This window comes from Podarcis filfolensis, assembly GCF_964270895.1.
Source record: "Podarcis filfolensis genome assembly, chromosome: 12".
Lineage (NCBI taxonomy): Eukaryota > Metazoa > Chordata > Lepidosauria > Squamata > Lacertidae > Podarcis > Podarcis filfolensis.
In genome coordinates, this window is record NC_139614.1 from 55,688,531 (window position 1) to 55,705,645 (window position 17,115).

General features: G+C 48.4%; 1 protein-coding gene across 2 annotated transcripts in view; it reads right to left on the reverse strand.

Annotated features, from left to right (window-relative positions):
* Positions 1 to 17,115, reverse strand: part of CCM2 (CCM2 scaffold protein) — a 43,189-nt gene that overhangs the window by 3,326 nt on the left and 22,748 nt on the right. For both annotated transcript variants that reach the window (XM_083579890.1, XM_083579891.1), the window contains exons 2-9: positions 13,205 to 13,381; positions 9,364 to 9,447; positions 7,895 to 8,078; positions 6,006 to 6,142; positions 4,053 to 4,188; positions 2,768 to 2,825; positions 1,528 to 1,666; positions 1,060 to 1,198 (exon numbers count right to left, since the gene is read on the reverse strand). In XM_083579890.1, the coding sequence (XP_083436016.1) occupies positions 1,060 to 1,198; positions 1,528 to 1,666; positions 2,768 to 2,825; positions 4,053 to 4,188; positions 6,006 to 6,142; positions 7,895 to 8,078; positions 9,364 to 9,447; positions 13,205 to 13,381 (1,054 nt within the window). The remainder of the gene's footprint in view (positions 1 to 1,059; positions 1,199 to 1,527; positions 1,667 to 2,767; positions 2,826 to 4,052; positions 4,189 to 6,005; positions 6,143 to 7,894; positions 8,079 to 9,363; positions 9,448 to 13,204; positions 13,382 to 17,115) is intronic.

Below are 17,115 nucleotides of genomic sequence, written 5' to 3' on the forward strand. Positions count from 1 at the left end.
ATCAAACATTAAAAGCTTCCCTAAACAGGGCTACCTTCAGATGTCTTCTAAAAGTCTGGTAGTTGTTGTTCTCTTTGACGTCTGGTGGGAGGGAGTTCCACAGGGTGGGCGCCACTACCAAGAAGGCCCTCTGCCTGGTTCCCTGTAACTTGGCTTCTTGCAGTAAGGAAACTGCCAGAAGGCCCTCGGAGCTGGACCTCAGTGTCCGGGCAGAATGATGGGGGTGGAGACGCTCCTTCAGGTCTACTGGACCGAGGCCGTTTAGGGCTTTCAAGGTCAGCACCAACACTTTGAATTGTGCTCGGAAACATACTGGGTAGGTCTTTCAAGACCAGTGTTATGTGGTCTTGGCGGCCGCTCCCAGTCCCCAGTCTAGTTGCCGCTTTCTGGATTAGTTGCAGTTTCCGGGTCACCTTCAAAGGTAGCCCCACATAGAGCGCATTGCAGTAGTCAAAGCAGGAGATAACCAGAGCATGCACCACTCTGGAGAGACCGTCCGTGGGCAGGTAGGGTCTCATCCTGCATACCAGATGGAACTGATAAAGAGCTGCCCTGGACACAGAATTGACCTGTGCGTCCATGGACAGCTGCGAGCCCAAAATGACTCCCAGGCTGCGCACCTGGTCCTTCAGGGGCACAGTGACCCCATTCAGGACCAGGGTGTCCTCCACACCCGCCCGCCTCCTGTCCCTCAAAAACAGTACTTCTGTCCTGTCAGGATTCAACCTCAATCTGTTAGCCGCCACCCAACCGCCTTAGGGATTTGTGTAGAGTTTACGCCATAGCCTTTTCTTCTCTCAAAGATATCCAGCCAAGTTTAGAATCAGCGTCTTTCTTCTCTTAGATCAGGTAGCCCCAAACTCAGCCCTCCAGATGTTTTGAGACTACAATTCCCATCATCCCTGACCCCTGGTCCTGCTAGGGATAATGGGAGTTGTAGTCCCAAAACATCTGGAGGGCCAAGTCTGTCTATGCCTGTCCTAGATAGGGGGATATACGGACACCAGCAACTTCCATTCATTCAATCTCGGGGGGGGGGGGTCAGGGGGGGACACTCACCTAGCAGAAGGAACTTCCGGCTATCCCCATAGAGCTGTCGCAGGCTGACGCAGAACTCATGTATGGACGCCCCGTTACGGTATTCACGCAGAAGCATGGCAAACTGCTGGATCTCATGAGAGGAGAGTTTTGTTCGTAGCTAGGAAAGAAAGGGGTGGGAAGAATAAAAGCTAAATCTGCGTGGGAAGAAAAGGGTGTTGAAACGGAAGACGCAGTTTCTTTTGTTCAATTTTCCACGTAACGTTAGGAAAGATCCGCAGCGAAGGTTTACGTCCCAGGAGGAAGATGGGAGTTGTAGTCCCCGGAGGCCACAGCATTCCCACCACTGTTCTAAAGGAAGAGAAAGGAACTTGCATATTCCAACGACCCCCCCCCCAGCTAAGTGTGTGACAAGCCCCTTGGTCCCACCCCTACCCCCCCAAAGGGGACCAAGATTTCCCTGGGGAAAGCCTTCCTCCCTGCCCCTACCGTCATCATGTAGTCCTGGAGCAGCTCCGTCGCGGTGGTGCTCAGCTCGCTCTCGCTGGCCGCCTTGGCGTGGGGTGATGGCTGTGCCGACAAGGAAGAAGGGGAGTTGCCACCGGTCTCCAAGGACTCGGGGAAAGAACTGGAAATGCACAACAGGTCCACGCGTCACCCTCACTGAGCCAAGGGGCCTTCCATCTCCTCCTCCCTCCCCGTCAGTTCTACTTTCGTGCTGCGTCCGTCGGGTTGTAAGCCTGAGGGTTCAGGACTGAACTGATACCTGCCCCCTTTTTGCCTGTTCTGGGAGCCTTCTTTTGGTTGAAGGTTTGGGAGGAGGGGGAACTGTTTGATAAAGAATGGAGGCGCACTCCATTGTCTCTTACCGCATCAATTAAGCAGTATACGGATTTTGTGAAATACCATATTTTTCGCTCTATAGGGCGCACCTAGATTTTTTTTATGGATCCCGCTCACTGTCTTGGCTTCGTTTTTAGCCGTGGGGCTGGGACGGGGGAAGCCCGAGCTTCCCCGACCCCCAGCCCCCAGAACAGGTCCAGGAGTGGCGGCGAGATTGTGCGCAACCTCGCCGCCGCTCCCGGAGCTTGTGGGGCTGGGGACGGGGGAAGCCCGAGCTTCCCCCGACCCCAAACCGAGTCTCGGAGCAGGGGCGAGGTGGCGCACAACCTCGCCTTCGCTCCCAGAGCTTGCTGCTACCTGCAAGCCTTCTGAGCCCAGCGGGAACTCCTGCCGGGCTCCGAAGGCTTGCGGATAGCTGCCCAAAGCCTGGGGTGTGCAACGCTGCGCTCCCCGTGCTTCGGGCTGCAGGCTGCTATCCGCAAGCCTTCGGAGCCCGGCAGGCACTCCCGCCGCGCTCCGAAGGCTTGCGGATAGCTTCTTGAAGCCCGGAGAGCAAGAGGGGTCAGTGCGCACTGACCCCTCTCGCTCTCCAGGCTTCAGCGAAAGCCTGCATTCGCCCCATAGGACGCACACACATTTCCCCTTCATTTTTGGAGGGGAAAAAGTGTGTCCTATAGAGCAAAAAATACGGTAAATACACACACACACGCCCACTGCTATTTTCCTAGAAAAAGAGATGCCGGAACTCATCATGAACACCTGCCTTGTTCTGTTATAACAGCAATAGAGCTTACCTGGGAGTGTCAGAACTGAGTTCCAGCGAGTTCTAGCTGAAAAAAGGCCCTGCAGATGCCCCATTTTTCCCTGCTGCCCTAAGTATACTCACAAAGTGCTTGCTTCCGTTTCGTAGGAATCTTTAACGTCCACTTTTGTAGAAGAGTCATCTGCAAGGAAGTAGCCAGAGAAAGGTGGTATGCAAATTAAAAAGGGAAATGAAAAAATGAATTGAAATATCTGGGCTAGATAGACACATGATAGCCATGTTCAAATATATAAAAGGATGTCACACAGAGGAGGGAGAAAGGTTGTTTTCTGCTGCTCCAGAGAAGCGGACACGGAGCAATGGATCCAAACTACAAGAAAGAAGATTCCACCTAAACATTAGGAAGAACTTCCTGACAGTAAGAGCTGTTCGACAGTGGAATTTGCTGCCAAGGAGTGTGGTGGAGTCTCCTTCTTTGGAGGTCTTTAAGCAGAGGCTTGACAACCATATGTCAGGAGTGCTCTGATGGTGTTTCCTGCTTGGCAGGGGGTTGGACTCGATGGCCCTTGTGGTCTCTTCCAACTCTATGATTCTATGATTCTATGACACTACATTGAAGCCGCCTCTGTCCAAGCTAGAGGAGATGAGGGAAGCCACTTCAGCCCAGTTTGCCGCCGGTGGATATTATTATTATTATTAATTGTAATTATTTTTTCCCTCTCTCTATATATATTACATTACATTACGGTCTTCAAACAAAAACATCTTGAAGGTCCCAGGCCACAGAGAGGTTAGGCTGGCCTCAACCAGAGCCAGGGCTTTTTCGGCTGTGGCTCCGATCTGGTGGAACGCACTGTCACAAGAGACTAGGGCCATGCGGGACCTGACATCTTTCCGCAGGGCCTGCAAGACAGAGCTGTTCCACCAGGCCTTTGGTCAGGGCACAGCCTGACTCCCTCCTTTGGCAATCTTCACAGAACTTGAGCCCAATGGTTGCCATCAATTATGATTTGAATTAATTTTATAATTAAATGATTTTAGAATGCTGTATTATTTTATTGTTGTTAGCTGCCCTGAGCCCGGTTTCGGCTGGGGAGGGCGGGATATAACTAAAAATGTATTATTATTACTATTATTATTACATTACATGATGAAACAAGAAAAAAATCCCCATGAACCAATGACCCCCTTCCCCCACCCCAACAGCGAGTTTAGAGCCGCCTTTGCCAACCTCGCGCTCTGCCCATGCTACAACTCCCATCATCTCTGGGAGGATGCCAGGTAGGCAAAGGTGAGATCACATAACCGCTCAGTCGTGCAGGTGGAACTGGAGCAGTCTGGGCCTGCTCACTTCCCCTCTGCAGCAGCCGCTTGCAAGAGGAACCCAAACCGTGGCTGTTTCTCCTACCGCTGTGCAGGGAGAGGTGTCGCGTTGGTGTGGAGGCCCCGTCAAATATTGCTCTGTCGAGGAAGTCTATGGTGGACTCCGTGTAAACAATGTGGAAGACTTGGCTGAGAAGCGAGCAGAGTTCCTCCGCAGTTACCTGGAGTAGGACGGATCAGGGTGGGATATAAATAAAATATTATTATTATTATTATTATTATTATTATTATTATTATTACAGGTCGGATGGGCTTTGGGGGAGAAGCGGGGAACTTCCAACTTCCGCCATCTTAAGCCCATCAGAGACGCAAAACAAACTCGTTTCATCAAAACTAAGGCCAACGAGAGACAAACTGAACAGCTTTGGGCTAGTTACATTTATGTGCGATCTAGCGGCATGCGACCGTGCACATGCTGGAAATCTGGAAATGGGGACTGTGAGAATGTTCAGGGAGGCAGGAGAGGATATACTGTTTATTAATATCCTTCCTAACTTGCGCTAGCAAGTTCTATAACTTAGCAGAGTTTCACATTCCCCTTTTTAACGCACACCGGGTTGCAGGCTTGTGTAAGCCTCTCACTATTTTATACAGTTCAGTACTGAATTGTATATTCCTGGTAAGTTCCCTTTTATCCCTCTTAAAAGAATAAACACACCACAGTCTTGTGTAAAGTATATAAAAGAAGTTTACTCACACATTTAGTTCACAGTTGGATCCCTGAAGGCAGACTTAGTTACAAAGTATATGCATGTGAATCTATCCCATATAGGGATAATCCCAGCGTCTTCTGTTGGCCAGAAGCCGACAGAGCATCTCTAGCTAAAAAGCTACTCCGACGACGGAGGAAGTAAAAACGAGTGTGCTGCGTACCTTGTCCTTTTGTGTTACCTGGACAGGTAAGGTCACGCCCACCTCTAGTCACATGCAAAGGAAGTATGTCCCAGTCAGGAGGAAACAGGAAGTTTTCGACTGGCTGGACCAAACATTCCCCCGCACGTCCACTCTAGGAAATCAAGGAATGTTGTACTTGACTGCTCCTTATGTATCACATCCCACAGGGACCACCTTGGAAAGTCCTCCTGGGTCGTGAGTCTTGGGATGCAGCCAAGGAATCTCTGGAGAAACACAGGCTCCCTAACATTGCCATAAGATATCAGAAGTCCATTCCACAGTTCACGCTGAGCAAGCGTTTCGCCGAGGTTGCCTCTGTTCTGCAGAACAGCATCCCTGCTGATATACAACAGGCACCTGATATCTGTGCCTTCGAGAAACACTTCAAGGTACTTGTTTCAGTAAGATTTCCCACCAGCTGGGTGGAAGGTGCTTATTTGCCACGGGTTTTATTAACCTATCTTCAGTCGTGTTTTGCCTCGCTTTTAAAAAACTGTCTCAGCTATTCTTATGGTGTGTCGGTAAACTGTCATGAGATGCACGTGATTCATAAAGTAATGATAACACTTTGGATAATAATAATACTTCAGAGGCATGATTCAGGCAGAAGCAAAATTTCCTGGCGTTCTATGAAAAGGGAAAAAAAATACTGGAACATTTCTATCTACAGTGCAAGTTTTTGACAGGGTCGCCATCTCCAGTCGCCAATGACAAATGATTTCTGGTGGGCAGAATTATTACTGGGCACAGGTCTCAAATAAAACCAAATGCTCTGTGCCCGTAAGTTGCGCATCTGCAGGCAGGAAGGTTTAAACATCCATTCCAGAGACGCTATTTTTTCCTAGTTGGAAAAAATCCTGTTTCGCTGTATCTGTGAGAGAAGGCTGCCTTGGTAGACCACAAGAGAGCGTAATATGACCCAGAGTGGATGCCTCTTCGCAGCCCGAGAGCATCTCTTTCACCTGCGTAGCTGCACCTGTCCAAGGTGAAGGCAAGATCTTTCCTGGCAAAGGGTAGTCTTGCTGTCAAAAACAGACCTGCCTGAGGAAGGGGAGGGGACGGGAGAGAGGCAGAGACATCTTACTTTATTCTCCGTAGCCAGGACCACCAGGCAGCAAGCTTCGACAGGAACCGCTCCGCTCTCCGAGAGAGACCCTGACGTAAGAGCTTTCAAACTTTCGGCACAAAGACTCTGGTTGGGGGAAATCCCGGGGTCCTGAGCTGAGAAAAACCAGAGGCCATTAGTGGAACCAGGAGGCAAGCTGCTAGGCTTGTGTGATTCTGCATAACCCCACCCCACCCCCTTGGGGCGGGGGGGAAAGTATTTCTTTTGTAACGTTCTGGAACAACGAGCTCAGTGGTAATGCCCAACTTTATGCTGCTTTCAACCTGCTGTGAAGACATCTTCCAGAAGACATCTTGTAGAAGACATCTAGAAGACATCTGAAGGCAGCCCTATTTAGGGAAGCTTTTAATGTTTGATGCATTACGGTATTTTAATATTTTGTTGAAAGCCACTGTACCGCCGTCTCTTCCTCCGGGACCGCCTCTCCTGGGATGCCCAACGGAGGACCTTAAGGTCCACAAATGACAACATTTTGGAGGTCCCAGGTCGCAAGGTGGTTAGATTGGTCTCAAGTAGGGCCACGGACTTTTCAGCACTGGCCCCGACTTGGTGGAACACTCTATCACAAGAGACTAGGGTCTTGCGGGACTTGACATCTTTCCGCAGGGCCTGCAAGATGGAGCTGTTCCGCCTGGCCTTTGGTTTGGACTCAGTCGGACCCTTATGTCTCCCTCCCCTTACGGTTTTGATCTATGGGCTACTTTTAAAACGAGGCTGCATTTTAAATTGCATTTTAACCTGTATTTTAAATTGGTTTGTTTTCCCCATTATGGTTTTTACTGTGATTTTACTGGTGTTAGCCGCCCTGAGCCCGGCTCTGGCCGGGGAGAGCGGGGTATAAATAAAATTTATTATTATATTATTTATATATATTATTTAACCACTGTACTTGCTTGGTTATTTTACTTATTTCTCGTATGGTTGTTGTCCAGAATGGTTGGATTTTGTCCGTTCTTGGCAGCCTCCTGTGAGCGTTTGTTCATCTGCTGCCTGACAGAATCGGTCTTTCTCAGACGCAGCAGACTCCCCCCACTTAGCTGCCCCCCAGGAGAGATGCACAAGAGCTGATGGACACAGAAGGCTCTCGTAGCTACAGTGGTACCCCGCAAGACGAATGCCTCGCAAGACGGAAAACTCGCTAGACGAAAGGGTTTTCCGTTTTTTGAGCTGCTTCGCAAGACGAATTTCCCTATGGGCTTGCTTCGCAAGACGAAAACGTCTTGCAAGTTTGTTTCCTTTTCCTTAACACCGTTAATACAGTTGCGACTTGACTTCGAGGAGCAACTCATAGAACGCAGTGTACACAGTAGCCTTTTTTGAGGTTTTTAAAGACTTTGGTGATTTTTGAAGCTTTTCCAAAACTTCTTTTGCAGACATTTGGTAAGTTAAGCTTTTAAAACTTTTTTGGGGGGTTTTGGATTTTGGGTTGGGGTGTTTGGAATTCAAGGACTTGGTGTTGGGGAGGGGTTTGCAAGAATCTGGAAGCTTGTGTGTTTTTTTCTGCATTTTTATGATTTTCTGTGACCATTGGGCCACTCTGCTGTTTTTTTAAAAAAATTCTGGGTTTGAATTTTGAAATGCTCTTTACAGTATGTGTGACTTTAAAGAGCACTTCATAAACTCTTGTTGTACCAAATTTGGCTTTGTTTGGACTTTTTTTGACCATAGGAACGCATTAATTGATTTTCAATGCATTCCTATGGGATTTCGTGCTTCGCAAGACGAAAAATTCGCTAGACGAAAAAATTCGCAGAACGAATTAATTTCGTCTTGCGAGGCACCACTGTACCAAGAACCCCCCCCCAAAAAAAACCAACAACTGGAAGGCAACCCCTTCGCCAGCCTACCTGTTTTCAACACCACCAGGTGCGAGGAGTCGTCGCGGATGTAGGAAACCGACGCGATGTCATGGATTGGGACCCTGAGTATGATATCTTCGCCATCCCGCCACACCAGTTTGACGTTGTAGGCGGAGAGGCTGATCACAGCGTCGTGTTCCTGCGTCAGCTGCCCTGGAAGCTTATGAGCCCTCTAGGACAAAGGCGGGAGGGGAAGAAAAAGCAGGGTATTAAACGACCACGAGGAGGGATAGCTCAGCTGGTAAAGAACAGGACTCCCGGGGTCTTGGGTTCAAATCCCACGATTTCCAAGCGTTCCGATATGTAATGATGGTGCCAGGAGAAACCCCCTGGGGAATGCTTTGCACAAGCAGGGAGCCACCACAGAAAAGGCCCCGTTCTCACGCTGCTATCCTCCGGAACTTTCATGGCACATGAAAAAGGACCTCATGAGCTCCCAGTATATTTCCAAGCACAGTTCAAAGTGTTGGTGCTGACCTTTAAAAGCCCTAAACGGCCTGAAGGAGCGTCTCCACCCCCATCGTTCTGCCCGGACACTGAGGTCCAGCTCCGAGGGCCTTCTGGCGGTTCCCTCCCTGCGAGAAGCCAAGTTACAGGGAACCAGGCAGAGGGCCTTCTCGGTGGTGGCACCCGCCTTGTGGAACGCCCTCCCACCAGATGTCAAAGAGAAGAACTACCAGACTTTAATAATAACAATAATAAATGTTATTTACACCCCGCCCTCTCCAGCCAAGACAGGGCTCAGGGCAGCTAACAAGCAATAATAAAAACAAGTGGAATGAACAGAACTTAGAAACAAGATTAAAATACAACATTAAAACATTACAATGCAGCCTCATCACAGGAGGAGAAAAGAAAAAGGAAGAGGGGGAGGGAATCAAGTTGATTCCAAGCCAAAGGCCAGGCGGAACAACTCTGTCTTACAGGCCCTGCGGAAAGAAATCAGATCCCGCAGGGCCCTGGTCTCATGAGACAGAGCGTTCCACCAGGCCGGAGCCATCACTGATAAGGCCCTGGCTCTGGTTGAGGCTAATCTGACTTCCTTAGGGCCTGGGACTTCTAGGGTGTTGCTATTTATGGACCTTAAGGTCCTCCAAAGCATACCAGGAGAGGCGTCCTGTAGGTACGAGGGTCCTAGGCCGTGACGACATCTGAAGGCAGCCCTGTTTAGGGAAGCTTTTAATGTTTAACAGACCACTGTATTTTAATACTCTGTTGGAGGCCACCCAGAGTGGCTGGGGAGGCCCGGCCAGATGGGTGGGGTACAAATAATAAATTCTATTCTATTCTAAATCCCATGATTCCCGCATTGCAGGGGTTGGATCAGATGATCCTGGCGGTCCCTCGGCATTTCTAGGATTCTATGAAATCTTCTCCCCAGGGGGGAATGCTTCTCAAAGAAGGGTAACACGTCAGAACTGGGGAAAGAGAGAAACTCGAGACAAACTGGTACGCACCTTTGCATTGTCTATCAAATGCAGAACTTCTGTTCGGCTGGAGGGGTTCAGGTACCCTGGGACAGACGCTAATTGACCTAAATACTGGAAAGCAATGAAGAATTGTCAGGGGGAATGGTTAAGTAAATTGAAGGATTTAATAAGGCGTAAGTATAGAATCATAGAATCATAGAGTTGGAAGAGACCACAAGGGCCATCGAGTCCAACCCCCTGCCAAGCAGGAAACACCATCAGAGCACTCCTGACATATGGTTGTCAAGCCTCTGCTTAAAGACCTCCAAAGAAGGAGACTCCACCACACTCCTTGGCAGCAAATTCCACTGTCAAACAGCTCTTACTGTCAGGAAGTTCTTCCTAATGTTTAGGTGGAATCTTCTTTCTTGTCGTTTGGATCCATTGCTCCGTGTCCGCTTCTCTGGAGCAGCAGAAAACAACCTTTCTCCCTCCTCTATGTGACATCCTTTTATATATTTGAACATGGCTATCATATCACCCCTTAACCTCCTCTTCTCCAGGCTAAACATGCCCAGCTCCCTTAGCCGTTCCTCATAAGGCATCGTTTCCAGGCCTTTGACCATTTTGGTTGCCCTCCTCTGGACACGTTCCAGTTTGTCAGTGTCCTTCTTGAACTGTGGTGCCCAGAACTGGACACAGTACTCCAGGTGAGGTCTGACCAGAGCAGAATACAGTGGCACTATTACTTCCCTTGATCTAGATGCTATACTCCTATTGATGCAGCCCAGAATTGCATTGGCTTTTTTAGCTGCCGCGTCACACTGTTGGCTCATGTCAAGTTTGTGGTCAACCAAGACTCCTAGATCCTTTTCACATGTACTGCTCTCAAGCCAGGTGTCACCCATCTTGTATTTGTGCCTCTCATTTTTTTTGCCCAAGTGCAATACTTTACATTTCTCCCTGTTAAAATTCATCTTGTTTGTTTTGGCCCAGTTCTCTAATCTGCCAAGGTCGTTTTGAAGTGTGATCCTGTCCTCTGGGGTGTTAGCCACCCCTCCCAGTTTGGTGTCATCTGCAAATTTGATCAGGATGCCCTTGAGTCCATCATCCAAGTCGTTGATAAAGATGTTGAATAAGACCGGGCCCAAGACAGAACCCTGTGGCACCCCACTAGTCACTCTTCCCCAGAATGAAGAGGAACCATTGATGAGCACCCTTTGGGTTCGGTCTGTCAGCCAGTTACAAATCCACTGAGTGGTAGCATAGTCAAGTAAAAAATAATAATTTTAATTCAGAAACAATGGAAATGTTTAAATGATTATTTATACAAGCAGGGCTCAAATACAAAAGTTTGGTTGTGTCTAGACTGACCTTGTGAAGAATACAGAGAACATAAAGATTTGATTGGCTATGAAAGAACCAAAGGAAAGGAAATGATTGAAGAACAGGTGTAAATGCGAGCAAGAAAACTAAGAGACGTGTGGTGAATGCAGTGGAAGTCTTTTATAATATTTTAACTAAGATTTATATATTGCAGCATTTGAAGCAAGAATTTGGTAATATTTCAGGTTATGAAAAGTATGTTTTTCTTTTCTTTTTTCTTTATTATCTTCTATTTTTCCTTTTTTTATTAGTTTTCATTTTGGAAATTATGTACCTAAGTGTGTTTACAGTGTTCTTTGTTTTTCTTTGTTTAATTTCTATTTCTTGAAAAATTTAATAAAAATTAAAGAGAAAAGAAAAGAAAAGAAGAATTGTCAGAGTGAGACGAAAGCAGGCACCAACTGCCCCTCGGTCCTTTGGAGGCCAGTGCGATTCTCAACATGCCCAGGGGAGAAAGAAGGCCTCTCCGCAGAACCCAGCTAATGCATCTCGCAGGAATGCGAAAAGCCCTGCTCTTAAAAACAGGAGACCACCTTTGAAGGGAGTATGAGAGACGAAGGAGCATGTGTGACACGCTCCATCCAGAAAGCTTCACCTATTATTTTTTTTAATAAGATATTTATTGGAGTTTTACAAAAACATGAATTTAAAAGATCATATAAAAAGAAAGAAATACAATAAAAGAAACATAGAAAAATACATAAAATAAGAAAAGGAAAATAAAAACAAATCCATTTTTGTAACCCTGACTCGTTATCTTATTTCCTTGGCCTCCTCACACCTCCCCTTTTTGTATTCCCATTTAAATAATCAAGTCAGCAAATCCTTACCCTCTTTCATTTATCTTAACTCTATATCTTAACATGTTATAACTCTATATTTTCATCCATTTATCAATTCATTTTTGCATATTCTTATTAACTTTGTTGCTAATGCCACTTATTTTCAGTCCAACATCATTTTAACATTCATTAATTTTACAGCGTTTCTGAAGATAGTCTTTAAATTTCTTCCAGTCTTCTTCCACCAACTCTTCTCCCAGGTCACGGATTTCTGCCAGTCATTTCCGCCAATTCCATATAATCCGTCACCTTCATCTGCCACTCTTCCAGAAAGCTCCACCTAAACCAGTGTATCTCCCCAGCTGTTGTGGAACTACAACTCCCATCACCCCTAGCTAGCAAGGCCAGTAAAATGGAGGCAATATGCTTGGCCTTCATGTTTAAGCAGAATTATCGGAAGAAGTGTGCATGCACACAAAAGCTCCTACCAATAACAAACTTAGCTGGTCTCTAAGGTGCTACTGGAAGGAATTTTTTTATTTTGTTTCGACTATGGCAGACCAACACGGCTACCTACCTGTAACCAGTATTTTAATGTAATCAGTGTATCAAATAAGCTTATATTATTTGCAGAATGCTCTCCCCAGGGAGCTTTGCCTGGGGCCTTTAGGCAAAAACGTTTCTCTTCCTCCGGGCGTTCGGCTGATTATCATTCGGTGGCTTTTAAAATGTGTTTGTGGGAAGGAGGTTATTGGTTTGTTTTTGTTTTATTAGGCATTTTGTACTCTCGTTTTTTACTTTTCTGTTGCAAAGTGCCCTGGGATCTTCGGATGAAAAGAGAGGTATGCAAATTTACGACAACGACAACCCCGGTGACTCTTTGGCGGGGCGGCTACCAGAGCCTTGCAGAGCCAGGAAGAGGCCCGGGCCAGGTAGATAATGTGCCCCCCCTTTTTGGGGGGTCTTATAAATAAGTAAGTATATAAATAATTTTAGTAAAAGCTATGGTTTTCCCAGTAGCGATGTATGGAAGTGAGAGCTTGAGCATAAAGAAGGCTGATCGCCGAAGAATGGATGCTTTTGAATTATGGTGCTGGAGGAGACTCTTGAGAGTCCCATGGACTGCAAGAAGATCAAACCTCTCCATTCTGAAGGAAATCAGCCCTGAGTGCTCACTGGAAGGACAGATCCTGAAGCTGAGGCTCCAATACTTGGGCCACCTCATGATAAGAGAAGACTCCCTGGAAAAGACCCTGACGTTGGGAAAGATGGAGGGCACAAGGAGAAGGGGACGACAGAGGACAAGATGGTGGGACAGTGTTCTCGAAGCGACCAGCATGAGTTTGACCAAACTGCGGGAGGCAGTGAAAGACAGGAGTGCCTGGCGTGCTCTGGTCCAGGGGGTCACGAAGAGTCGGACACGACTAATCAACAACAAATGACGTTTGTGGGGGGTGGTCCACAAAAGTTTCACAAAAGTTATGCTGACAAATAATTTTATTTCAAGGCTTGAACCGAATCTGAATATAAAGACAAAACAATTGTGAATATTCTGACTGAGGCCCCCTTTGGAATCGGAGGCCTGGGCCAAATGGCCCATATGGCACCCCCCCCCTCTATCTGGGCCTGGCGGCTACACCTCCTGCAGCGAAACAGGCCAGGCCGCCCCTGCAGATGGGGAAGAGGCTAAGCGGCCAAAGCCAGGAGCAGGCTGTGGTTACCTTCACTTCCTTTTCGATGTAGTCGTTCAAGAGGATGTCGGGATCCACCCGGTCAGGCAAAGGGACGGAGACCGTGTGCAGTGGCCGCCTCTCTGTCACCTTCTCCTGGATCTTCTTGTCCCGACCCACTTTTTCGCCTTTCAGGAAGACACGCTTGAAAGGGGACACTATGCCAGGCTGCGGGGCAGAAAGGGGTGGGTGAGAAGAGAGAGACACTTTAGGCATAGTTGTCAAGTGTCCCTTATTTGAAGGGACAGTCCCTTATTCCAGCGCCATGTCCTGCTGCTGTCCCTTATTCATAGATGTCCCTTAAATGCCCCTTAAAGGATGTCCCTTAAATTTCAAAGGAAGCAGCTCCTCTCTCCCCCCCCTTCCGGCCAGGGAGGAGGGAGGCTCCAACTGTGTTACTTGGCTGTGTTGCTCACCCAATAAGAAGTCTAAGAACGACTGGGGGGTGGAGCTTGCATGCCTTGTGTGTGGCTAGTTAATGCAAGCTGAGGGGGTTTTTGAATGCTGGACGCCATTTTGTTGCACGTGCTGCTGCAAACTTTGCAGTGCAAAGCCAGGCCGGGGAGCCATCTTAAGTTTGAGGCTCCATAGGCCTTGTGGTGCATGTGATTCAGATTCTATTCAGTTGAACCTCTGGTTACAAAGTTGGACAGTATTCTCGAAGCTACCCAGCATGAGTTTGACCAGACTGCAGGAGGACAGGAAGACTGGAGTGCCTGGAACAGGTGAGGCTGCAGGTCCCTTATTTTGGCTGCTGGTCCCTTATTTTCAAGGCTGCTGGTCCCTTATTTTCAAATCTGTAAGTTGACAGCTATGACTTTAGGACCAGCACTTGGCGGACCTGACTGCTATGCCCACAGAGCTACCTTGTTCGTGCCAAAGCGCAGCACTGTCTGTCAGATATGAATCAATTAAGGTAGCTATTTTTCGATGGAGGAGGAACAAAAAAGAGACGGAACGGAGCACAGTGTTCCCAGTTTCAATGAGCTGAGCAGCCATTATATTAATTGCAGGCTGCTTCGCCCTGCTTTTTGAAAGGGCTCATTATTCACCTGCTCCTATATAACTCCCCCCCCCCCAATGAATGGCTGGTTCTCCGCCAGGTGCAGAGTTTTATTAGCTAAAAAAGAATTATAGGCAGCAGGGTATTTTCCTTTAACAACCCTCACCCCAACCAAACCCAGCTGGAAACCACACTGGACCAGGTCTCCTGCTGCCTGTCCCCGTGGCTGTACCTTGCAAGATCGAAGGAGAGGGGAGACTGGATCTCTTGAAACATCAGAAATCGTTGGCTTTGACACTACAAGGGATTCTGGGGCAAAAGGATACTGCTGCTGGGACCCCAAGCAACAGCATGGGCTTCTGGTGTGGCCGGGCCAGGCCGGGCCGCCTCACCACTAAAAAGGCAAATTGACCCTGGACTAGTTCCATGCCTTTCCAATGGTGGTATTTTTGTTAAGTTCCCTACGTACAAGCAATTACAGTCATACCTCGGGTTACAGATGCTTCAGGTTGTGCTTTTTCAGGTTATGGACCACCGAAACCTGGAAGTACCGGAACAGGTTACTTCTGGGTTTTGGCGGTCGCACATGCACAGAAGCACTAATTCATGCTTTGCGCATGCACCGAATCTCAACCCGCGCATGTGCAGAGGCACTGCTGCGGGTTGTGGATGCTGCAGGTTGCGAACGTGCATCCTGCACGGATCACGTTCGCAACCCAAGCGTCCATTGTATAGGGTTTCATTGGGCAGCTGCAAAGACCACCTCGTGCACATTACAGGAGCAGGCAGACTTGACATGCACAAACAGTCATTTCCACTCTTCCTCAGTAATCAGACTTTTGCTGGTTCACTGGTAAGAATTCAGTAAGTTTCAGAAGAACCCAATCGACAGAACAGGCACAAGCAGAATGTGATCTAGTCCACTGCCACAACCCTGAAAAAGATGGACCACCTCGCACTCCCAATGTCACAGCTGTATTTTGGATTAGCTGCAGTTTCTGAGCAGTCTTCAAAGGCAGCCCCATGTATAATGCACGGCAGTAGTCTAATCTGAAGGTTTAGCTCTCCTAGTCAAAAACTGCTGAAAGGCACTCTGCACCGTGGCGGCAACCATGGAGAGCCGAGGTTCAAGGATCAGGAAGCAATAAGCCAAACACAGCAAGGCAGGAAGCGTGTTGCTGTGGCAAAGAGCCAAAGGGAAATGCTGACCTTATATCCCTTCCCGGCTCTTGCCACCAGGTGCTGTGAGTTACCAAGTGGCCTCACCTGTGAGGCCGCGCCTTGCCTCTCCAGAACAAACTTAGGAAGGCCCCAGTCCTGCAAAGTCCTATTGGTCACAGGGCCTGGCTCCTGCACACACCTGACATTCTAGCTCTCAGGAACATCGGCAGCAGGGCAGGAAGTTATGGCAGCAGATTCGAGTCTTGTTATAGCTAGAAGGAGGCTGCAAAGTGGAGACCTTCCCCTGCAGGGAACTTGAAGCAGATGGACCAAAGAGGTCTGCCAGCAGCCCCAGGTAGCTACTGCTTCTGCCTCCAACCCGGCGCTCTTCGGACTGCAATCTAGGCATGGCGGCTGCGCTGTGGCTGTGATTCTAAAGTGGTTGAGGAAAGCCAGGAGATATGATTCTACCTATGATAAGGGACGCGGGTGGCGCTGTGGGTTAAACCACAGAGCCTAGGACTTGCCGATCAGAAGGTCAGCGGTTCGAATCCCTGTGATGGGGTGAGCTCCCGTTGCTCGGTCCCTGCTCCTGCCAACCTAGCAGTTCGAAAGCACGTCAAAGTGCAAGTAGATAAATGGGTACCGCTCTGGCGGGAAGGTAAACAGCGTTTCCGTGCGCTGCTCTGGTTCGACAGAAGTGGCTTAGTCATGCTGGCCACATGACCCGGAAGCTGTACGCCGGCTCCCTCGGCCAATAAAGCAAGATGAGCGCCGCAACCCCAGAGTTGGCCACGACTGGACCTAATGGTCAGGGGTCCCTTTACCTTTTTATGATGGGGCCGGAAGCCGTTTGAGCGAGTCTGGGAAGCAATGCAGGGGTAGGGGAACCTCCAGAGGTTGCTGAACTACAACTCCCATCGTCCCCAGCAAGCATGGCCAATGGCCAGGAATGATGGGAGGTGCAGTTTGGCAAGCCTCCAGAGGGCCACAGGCCGCCCACGCCTGCAAGAAAGCAAATACAGGCTTGCAAAGCAGCGCCACGCTTCCGTAAAGAAATGCAGAAGTAGGCAGCCCCAGCGCTCTCGGGGGAAAGCCATCCACACCTGGCCTGATAATAAATATTTTTTATCTATACCCCGCCCTTCCTGGTTCAGAAAACCGGGCTCAGGGCGGCTAACAACAAATTTAAAACACTTAATTGATGCGACTAAAAACAGCATAAAATACAGTATAAAACGTGAATAATGATAAATTCAGAATTCGAAAATCAATTTAAGGGGAAAATCCATCCAATAAACATTAGATGATCACCGAGGATAGCTGGCTAAATTAGTCCTATTTGGGCCAGCGAGGAGACCAGGGGAGAATTAGCTGTGGGATCCCTGAGCGGGTAATCTTCATAAAAAGGGGAAGGGGAGGGAAGGAAAGGGAATAAGAGATCAGGCTAAGTTCAAATTGAAAGCCAGGCGGAATAGCTCTGTGTTACAGGCCCGACGGACGGAGGTTAAATCCTGCAGAGCCCTGGTCTCATGGGGCAGAGCATTCCACCAGGTCGGAGCCATCACTGAGAAGGCCCTGGCCCTGGTGGAGGATAGTCTGACTTCCTTAGGGCCCGGGACCTCTAAACTATGATTATTCATGGACCTTATGGTCCTCTGCGGGGCAGACCAGGAGAGGCAGTCCTGTAAATACAAGGGCCTTAAGCCACAAAGGGCTGATGAGGCCAGCTTGGTGT